Source organism: Poecilia latipinna, unplaced genomic scaffold (genome assembly GCF_001443285.1).
Source record: "Poecilia latipinna isolate Pla-1442-1.1 unplaced genomic scaffold, P_latipinna-1.0 Scaffold544, whole genome shotgun sequence".
NCBI classification, from domain to species: domain Eukaryota; kingdom Metazoa; phylum Chordata; class Actinopteri; order Cyprinodontiformes; family Poeciliidae; genus Poecilia; species Poecilia latipinna.
In genome coordinates this window covers 223043-232831 of record NW_015113160.1, presented here as the reverse complement: position 1 = coordinate 232831, position 9789 = coordinate 223043, and the positions used below count along the sequence as shown (strand labels likewise).

The following is a 9789-nucleotide window of genomic DNA, read 5'->3' as shown; positions in this document are numbered from 1 at the left end:
GTCAGTATATTGTTACTCTGAAATACTGATTGAAAAACTAAAACAGAATTACTTATTCTTTAACTTGCTTATATTATGTCTATGTGCGCCACAATATGGAAGATTTCTTCTTCACCAACACACTGCACGCCTGTTCGTGCACTGCAGCAGGGCTAAGGGCTAAGTAGTGTATTGCACTACTTAGCCCTTGTGTTTAGAAATGGGGTCCATACCAACCGACCCCACACACGTAAAACTTTTATCATTTGCCACAGTTCTTTTTGTTTGCCTCAGTCCTCGCACGCACAAGGGTTAAAACAGCCTTAAATAATGTTTCAAATGCTAAGTTCATAAGTGCTTTGTAGACATCTTGCTGTAAAACTTTAGGATTGATTAAATTAAGAAAATTGAGACTAAACAAAATGGCAGAGCTTTATAATATTACTACATAAAGCTAATTTTTAAAGTTTCATCGGTAATACCTTTATAACAAATTCATGTCAGATCATGATTTCTTGGTTAATGACAAGTTGTCAGAACAAAGACATTTCGAATAATGTCAACTTTGTATTAAAAGTGTCATAATTTACCGAATGCCTCTTTATGGCAACAGTCATAACTATTCATGAAGACTTATTGATGTTCATGACAGGTGTTATGTCATGTTTATGACAGTGTCATGACCCTAAGCCTAACCCTTCAAATAAAGTGTTACTAAGTTTTTATTTTAAAAAAAAAATGCTTTCTTACAAATGGCTAAATTACTCTTAATCAACAAAATATCCATTGCAAAATTGCATACCAACAGTGCTTTCAAAGACCAACTGAATTGAAGTTTCAGTGTTACTGAGAGAAAACCATGCTTAGTTTTCTGCTTTTAATGACATCATCAAAAATGGCAGACTCTTAAATGCAGTACCTAAATTCCGCCACTAGATAACAACAACTGAACACTTCCATAGTATAAATGTCAACAAACTGACATACAACAGCACAGGCACACTATTCTCAAGAAGGGTTTTAGTGCATTTACTCAAGGTATTTTTAAAAGGGGTGGTTCAGGTGCTTTAAAAAAAGTTTTCATCATTCACTTTTTTTTTCAAATGCTACGTAAGCGCCACTTAAATTGTCACTTAAATATAATAATCGTAAGTCTTTAACATTGACACTAACTGCTAAGGTCTTTGGTATGCAAACATGACTGTAGCAATTTTTGAAAAGTAGCACTGACAGATAGAAATAGCTCTCTAGATGTGCTGCAGTAGGAAAATCTGATGAGGGAGCACAGGTAGTCAGAACACTGGCGCACACTGCTCACATACAGGGGGTATATGACAACATGGGGAGACAGAGCCAACACGCAGATGGCCCTTGATGAGTAATTATTGAGACATTTTATAAGCAAGAAAAACTGGTATGGAGCAGACCAAAGAGCTAAGTATGAATCAAGGTATGAAAACAGAAAATCTGTCACGAACAGTTAAAATTCCAGAGCTTATATATGAACAGCGGATCAGGTGAAATATCACAACTGAATGGCATGATTAAAGATTACTGGTAAGTGTGAATAAGGTAGAATTGGGAGGCAGACCAACAACATGAGAGAAACTACTGGGGCGATAACAATAAACCACTTGTACTTGGTTTATTGTACTTGGTTTCCTGTACCATGGAAACCAAGTACAAGGTTTGTCCCAGTGTGTTTTAATCCTGATGGGTGAGGGAGTAGGAGGCAGATAGGGAGAAGAGATTGGCAAAAATGGGAGCCAATGAATTTTAGCAGCACTGTTCTGGAACCACAGTCTCTGACATGTGGCAAACTTAAACACAGCAACATAATACCTTAAGGATAACACTGCATATAATCAGCAATACATTAAGCAAGCATGCAATAGAAGGCGATTAACACAGTCCACAAATTCTTCATTAGCTTGAAGTCGAAGTCTTGAAAAGGCTAATCCACAATTGATATTATCTTTCTTTATAGCTCTATGCATGTTTCTTTTTAAATTGCTAGCCAGAATTTTTTTTTTTTTAAACTTGGAAGTGTTAATTTGAGAACTTCTAGAAAAGTGGTTTGATTATCCGGTTTCAAGTTCTTCAGAAGTACAAATCTGTTTAGACCTCTACTTCCAGAAGCCTGCTGAAGCCAGGCCTCTGCATTCCTGTACCATCCAGAATTTTTAATGGAAACTTTTTGATGACTGCAAAACCTTGTGGTATTGGATTTTTAACTAAGTATTAGAGGATGTAAATGTACATGTCATTCTTTATAATACGCTTTTAAAGCTGTTTGGACTTGTGAAAATCTGCAAAAATTTTTAACTTTTGCAGCCAGTTCTTGGTTATAAAATGTATGTCTATTGTTTACTGTATATTCACTCAACTCTGAAAGATAAGTGGTAATAACTGACCAAAAGGCCCATAATTTAAATGCTATTCATGCCCTCAGTGATTAAACTTCTGATTAGAAGTGTCCTTTCTTGTCTCCTTTAGTTTTAGCAAAACCATCTGTGTTAATAGGCATCAGAATAAATTGGCAACAATGTGTATGTGTACAGACTCGTGTGCTGGTGACTCATGGTTTGAGCTTCCTACCACAAACTGATCTGATACTGGTCATGGTAGACGGGGAGATCACAGAAGTAGGCTCCTACCAAGAGCTTATGGTCCAGGAGGGAGCCTTTGCCGAGTTCCTGCGAACGTATGCCACTGTTGACCAAACTGAAGATGGTGGTAAGCAACATTTCATCATTTCAACATGTTCCAGTTGCCAGTTCTAGGAGTTGTTTTTTTTTACTCTCCAGAGAAAGTTGCTAATTTTGCCATGTGGAGGCTTCAATAGTATTTCTGTTATTAATCTTAATGCTTCCTATAGTGTCTGTAGAAGGGCCTAATTTAGATGTAGACCCTCCATTACGAAGTTTTCATTTTTACTTTCTGTCTTAGATTTTAAAACTGCACCAAAGAGTGGATCCAAAGCAGTAGAAAATGGTGATCTACCTGCTCTTATTGGGTGAGTGAATCTGGATAACATGACAAGCTCTAGATATGCAGTTCTGATCTGAGGTTTACATCCATGCATTTTAGGCATTAAAGTCTTTTTATTTTGGCCTTTTAGTGAGGTTTAATGGTCAGTGAAATCTGGGAGATTGAGGTGTGAGGTTACTGAGGGCTTTGTAAGTGAGGAGTAGTTTGTATTGTGTCTGGTATTGAACGGGGTGATGTGGTCAATGGAGCACAGTTCATGTAGGATACTGTTTCAGGAATGGAGTTTATGAAACCGTGGAAATGAGCAGTGAAATGAGTAGCATTGCATTGGTGGAAGAAAGACGTCTTTAAAAAAACCGGGCCTGAACCCTGACAACATGGACAGTTTCAGACTGCATACAGGAAGTTGCCTGCAGAAAATCCAGGGTGATAGAGAGGCTATTCACTGAAATGATTACACGTAGAAGGCCTGCCTACAAAGTCGTATATTCACCTTTTTGGTAACTACCAGGATACAGAGAAGTAACTGCATCATTGATGAGCCTCACAGCGTGTCATTTAAGCACTCAACTGCAGACTCGTTCCTCCAACTCTGGCTGTCAGCCCTTGTTTAGTTTCCTTCGCAGCAGCAAAACGGTAATGTTTAATCCTCGTTTTAATGTCCGTCAGTATGATTTAACATTTGAGGCATCAGTAAATAATAAAGTGTCAAAACTTTTGACAAAGTTCTGGCTTGATATATAAACACTCTTCTTACCAGAAGTGCTAGGGTACATATGAACTGGATTATATCTTGGAATAGATGTAGCTTTTACACCTGGTTTACAATTTTTCAGTAGGTTTGAGGTCAAAGCCACTTCAGACGCTTCATGTTAGCCTGCTTTGATCCAATCTAAAACCACTTTTGATGTGTGTTTGGGCTCATTATTTAGTTTGAACATCCAGCTGAGTTTCAAATGTTTTTTACCAAACATTTGTCATGATATATAGAATTTTTTGACAGTTACGAGCCTGTGTGCTCCTTTTTCTGGGTAGTGGGCCGGCTGTTAAGACTGAATCCCAAAAGCCCCATAAGACTGATGATGCCAGAGAACTGAACAAGAAGACCAAGAACCCTGAGATGGGGAAGCTGACCGAAGCTGACAAGGCCAGTACTGGACGGGTATGTAGAGTAAAAATCAGCAATATGTTTTGTACATATTGTTAGATCCTTTATTGAAAATAATATTTTTGAAAACAGTATAAACGTCTTCTGGAAGTTACTAGGCCATAAAAATGGAGTACGTACACCCTCAGATTGACAGCAGCATGTTCCATATAACACTGCATTGTTTCCTAACAACAGCAACTGTAGCGTAGTTGTCTTACAATCAGAAGGTATTAGCTTCAATTCCAGCTTTCTCCTGTCATATGTTGATTTTCCCTGGGCAAGGCACTTAACCCAAAGAGTAGTTAACAAGCTGGTACTTATACTTCACACAATAACTTTTGATAACAAATATATTTTATTTTTAACAGGGTGGCTCTTCTTCATATTAAGCCTATAGTCCCTCTGACTGTTTTAATAAATCATAAATAGAGCATGACATACAGATTTGTCTTTGAGTGCTTTAGCAAATTACTAATTGAAAGCATTGAAAGTAGTTGCTAGAATTTAGATCCATAACCTGAGTCTGACCCAAAATTTATGGTAGATCGGGCTTCTGTGGCCCATTTAATAACCTTACAATATACAGAGAAAGACAATGCCCAATAAGGTTGTGTCGTTGTACTAGTAGTCGAAATAGAGGAACACATAACTTACCCTTACCTTGTTAAGGAAGCAAAGAAAATGAATGTACAGATGTTCATTAAACTGTAATGAGCACAAATTCTCATGCGCCTCCACTCCAATCAACCTCGCATCGCTCTCTGAGAGCTGTGCATTAAAGAGATATGGACAAGAGGCTTTAGAGCTCGACTCGTGCAGCTGAACCGCTGCTACAGGATTATTCTACCAACTGAGGGAGTGTTTGTGGGATCAGGTAGCATTCAGAGTCTTGCTGACTTCTAGTAAAATGTTACCTTTAAAAGTGTTGTCACTACAGAGAAAAAGTTAAATATATTAAGTTTGATGATGACACAATGTGAATTATCTGTTCATTTTGTTGAATATTAGTTAAACAGAATGAAAATGAAATGCATTTAAATATAATTATCTTTTAAAAAAATGATAGGTAAAAATAGAGTATAACAGGATTTTTATTGACACTGTTCATGAAAATGACAGACAGCAAAAAAGTCTAGCGCAACCTCCTCTCCAAACTGCAGACATTCTTGAATTGTGTAGTCATAGAAAGTTCAACCAAGCTCCAAAGTCTACAATTTCCTTCTTTAAAAAGAAGTAGGCTTTGCAACAGTGAAACAAACCTCTTTCTTTAGACATTCCTTTGGTTCGCTATGAGTCCTGTTAAATTCTCCCTTTCTCTCTCGGAAAAGGGAGAAAATAAGAACGTCTTTTATAGAGCAGAAAACGGTGTCACTGAATGCTTCAGCATCAAACACTCCACAGCACTTTGTCAGGGTGACCAAGCATACTAAATGGAATCAATTTTATTTAAGAAGAATCCCATGTAGTCATGACAAGCACTTTTACCACACATCTTCATATTACTATTTAACAGCAACAATGGAGACAAAGGATGACCAAGCCCTCAGTCCTGTTGGTCAGACGGTGATTATTTTATTTAAATTCTACTAAGGCGATCCATAAAATCATCCTGTACAAAAAATGAATGGAAAGAGGCTGTATTTCCATAAATGTTACCTGTCATTTAAGCAATCAGTGGCAGATTCTAGATGCTCTTCCTCTTTAGGTGAAGCTGTCTGTATTTTGGGCCTATCTGAAAGCCATCGGTGTACTTCTGTCCTGCATCAGTCTGCTGCTGTTCCTCACCCATCACCTGGTCTCCCTGTTCTCCAACTACTGGCTTAGCCTGTGGACTGATGACCTGGTAGTTAATGGCACTCAGCCTTACAGACTTAGGAGACTTGCTGTGTACGGTGGCTTTGGCCTGACCCAAGGTAAGTCAGAAAATAAGGCTCTGTGTTTGCATTATAGTTGAGTATTTACTGTGCCTTGTATTCATACTCTGTCAAGATTTTGTATTTTGTTGATACTTTAGTATATTTTTAATGGGATTTCTTGTGACAGACCAACAGAATTTAAGGGAGATATGTTTAGATTTTTTTTTTCTGATAGAAATCTGCAAGTATGATTTGCTTTTGTATTCAGCATTCAGCAGTAATTGCATTCCTCCAATATTTGATGTTTGTAGGTCAACCTTAGTGAACAAACTACATCATAAAGACCAAAGAACACAGCAAAGTAAAGAACTTTAACTAGCTTTGAACAAAATCAAGCTCATTTCTGAAATACTTTATTACTCTGTTATTATATAGCAAGTTTAATAAAGAGGATGCTCAGGGTTGCCATACTGTTCTTCATTTTATGAAGAGTCCCTCCTGCACCATTATCTCCAATTGTTCCAGAGCAATCCCCAGAACAGAACCAGCCTTCATCAACTAGTTATTTTTATTTAGTTTAGTAGCTTTGATGCTGCTACCTCAACAGATGATGGGAGAAGAGATTACATACTCCAGAGCAGACTTAAGGAACATCAGAAGTATCTTGCTACAAATGCTGGGTGACCTGTGCTTTCTCAAGACATATGGTCTGCTCTGTTGCTTCTTTTAGATGTTTTCATTGTCTGTTGTCCAGGTGAACATTGAGGTATTTATTCTCCTCAGCCACCTCCAATTATGGAAATAGTATTTGACTTAACCCAGTTTCTCTTGAAGTCTCAAATAATCTACTTTGTTTTGTTCACATTCAAGATCAGACAGTTATTTTCACACCATCCCACATCTCTTAAATCACTGTTTTGTCGTCTCTTATATACCTAATGACAATACCTAAGAAGTTTCCCGTTTTGGCTGGGAAACTACCGTATTAGTATTTTCCTGTAAATTTCCCATAGTAAAATATGATGGGTTAGGGTTAATTTAATTTTAATTTAATTTCTGAATTAAGTCACTATCCTCACAAGAATTTTCACCTGCAGTAGTCTCTGAGGCACTTCTTGCAAGGTTAGTGCCAACAGCAGGAACACTTGAGGTGTTGTGCCAGAAAGTGATGTACTATTTGATACTAGTTATCAAATGTTACAGTGAACTCAATGAATTGTTAATTGTAGTTAAAAGGTTTACCTATCCATTAAGGAAACCTCGCAGTTTGCATTGAATTATTGACTGCAACATTCACTCCTGGATGAGCAAAAAAGTTCCTCGTGTTGGGTTGTTGACTTTAGAGAAATCCTTAATACCAAACATTCATGACAGTGGAGAGGAAAAACTCCGCTCTAACAGGAAGAAACCTCCAGCAGAACTAGAACCAGAACCTCGCTGAGTACAAGCGACAGACTGGGGGTTTGAAAAGTCTGAGAATAATGCACAAGAAGAAACGGATGAACTCATGTAGGATTATTTTCAATGTTCATGAAAATAGTTAATATCAGGAGGGGAGGATGGTTAGCTGAGATGACAACATCATCTCAGCTGATGCCGTCATCCAGGTTCGGGTTTAGCTTCTATGAAGAGAAAAGTTGAAATAACACCAAATAATGTAAACTGGAAAGCAGTACAGGAAAATGGATGATGGAGGTTCATCAGACAGGGTCTTTATATGTGAGAAAAAGAATCTTAAATTCTATTCTGGATTCAATAGGATACCAATAAAAGGAAGATGTAATAGGAGAAATATGATCTCTTTTTTATTTTCATCAGAACTCTCAGTATCATTTGTGGACATGATATTTATAATTTTGGCAATTTTCTAAAGGTGAAAGAAGGAAATCCTAGAAACTTGCTTGATGTGGGGCATATACTGGTTAAAAATAACATGGAGGTTATTTATTATAACTGGATAGTGAATTTTTTGAGTAAAGCCAATTTGTTATAAGAGTATTAAAGACTAAATTTAGACTATCACTTTCAGTGTCAACATGAATGCTTTAGTTCCCCATTATATTGATATTATCAGTATTTACCACTAAATAAAATAAAAAATCTGAGCTATGGTCTAAAGATAGAGTAAGACCCTGGTGGACAATATAAAACTACAAGCAAATGTGGTTTTAGTTCTTTGAAAATCAGGAGGAAAACTAAGGAGTAGATGTTCAAAAGAACAATAGCTATAAATAGGCATAGGATTAATGAGCAAATCTCAATGTAAAATATTTGCTTGGGGTTCTGTGGTGGTGCAGGGGTAAAGCAAAACCCACGTAGTCCTTAGTCCTTGACGTGGCCATTGCAGGTTTGAGTCTCGGTCTGGTGACCCTTGCCACATTTCTTCCCTCTCTCTCTTTCCTGTCTGACCACTTTCAAATAAAGGCCACTAGAGCCAATAAAAAAAAGAAAAACATTTGCTTCCGCTCCACCTCATCCTGTACTTTAAGTAATGTGGACATTTAAATAATTTGAAGTGGTTGATTCATTTCTGACCCTCTGACCTTTGGATCAAAGGATGATGGAAATATTTTTTGGCTGTGAACAGTAGAGGGGATTGTTGAGCTTGGTCCAGAACTGTCTGTTTAAACTGACAGGCTGGAAATAGAGAACTATTATCACAGAATCAGAAAGAGGGCTGAGAATAACTCTGGGGGAGCTGAAAATATCAACAGCTGAAGTGACCGAACAATTTCTTGGTCACTCTGTACATCATGAACAAAGAGTGTCAAAAGAAAGCAAATGTTGACGGAAAGCCATACGTAGTCCTGTTTGAACTTTGTCTCCAGCATGGTCTCTGATTGTGATTGTCATACAGAATGTGGAAAAAAAAAATCAAGGGGCAATCCATATCTTTACACAGAACTGTGTTTAAAGTCATTCATTCAGCATTATAAAAGGTCATAATTTTTACTGTTACCTTGTAGGTGTAGCAGTCTTTGGTTATTCCCTCTCCATGTCCATTGGGGGCATCATGGCGTCCCGCTACCTCCACCAGTCCTTGCTATATGATGTGCTGCGCTCACCCATGTCCTTCTTTGAGAAAACTCCAAGTGGTAACCTGGTTAACCGCTTTGCCAAGGAGATGGACACCATTGATTCTGTAATCCCCAGCATTATTAAAATGTTCATGGGATCCTTTTTCAACGTGTTGGGTTCCTGTGTCATTATCCTGTTTGCCACACCACTTGTGGCTATCATCATTCCTTTTCTTGGGTTGCTCTACTTTTTTGTGCAGGTTAGTTAAAAATACATCCTGTATTTCTGCTGTGTGCAGCTCTGATTTGCTCTTAGATGTGATTAAAATTGTTGAACATTATATTGCTTGTTTGTGTACAGAGGTTTTATGTGGCAACTTCTCGCCAGCTGAAGCGTCTGGAGTCTGTCAGCCGTTCACCCATCTACACCCACTTTAACGAAACATTGTTGGGCACCTCTGTCATTCGAGCTTTTGGTGAGCAGGAGCGATTCATCCATGAGAGTGACCAGCGAGTAGACCACAACCAGAAGGCCTACTACCCCAGCATAGTAGCTAACAGGTTAAGAGCAGTGCTACTTTTCTCTTCTCTAATTCTTATTAAATGTACTCACCCTCCTATGTGTTTGAACTTTTGGTAACACTTTATTTGACGGGTTGTGCATAAGACTGACATGACACTGTCATAAATATGACATAACACCTGTCATGAACACAAAAGAATCTTTATGAATGTTGTCATTGAGTGTCATTTGGTAAATAATGACACTTTTAATGCAAAATTGCTTTAAAAGTTG

The 9789-nt window shown here is 37.8% G+C and overlaps 1 protein-coding gene across 1 annotated transcript in view; it reads left to right on the top strand.

Annotated features, from left to right (window-relative positions):
- The window catches only part of abcc1 (ATP binding cassette subfamily C member 1 (ABCC1 blood group)), an 86546-nt gene that overhangs the window by 56842 nt on the left and 19915 nt on the right, over positions 1-9789 (top strand). The window contains exons 17-22 of the mRNA XM_015041254.1: positions 2541-2715; positions 2929-2995; positions 4006-4132; positions 5826-6033; positions 8943-9253; positions 9355-9554. Of these exons, the coding sequence (XP_014896740.1) occupies positions 2541-2715; positions 2929-2995; positions 4006-4132; positions 5826-6033; positions 8943-9253; positions 9355-9554 (1088 nt within the window). The remainder of the gene's footprint in view (positions 1-2540; positions 2716-2928; positions 2996-4005; positions 4133-5825; positions 6034-8942; positions 9254-9354; positions 9555-9789) is intronic.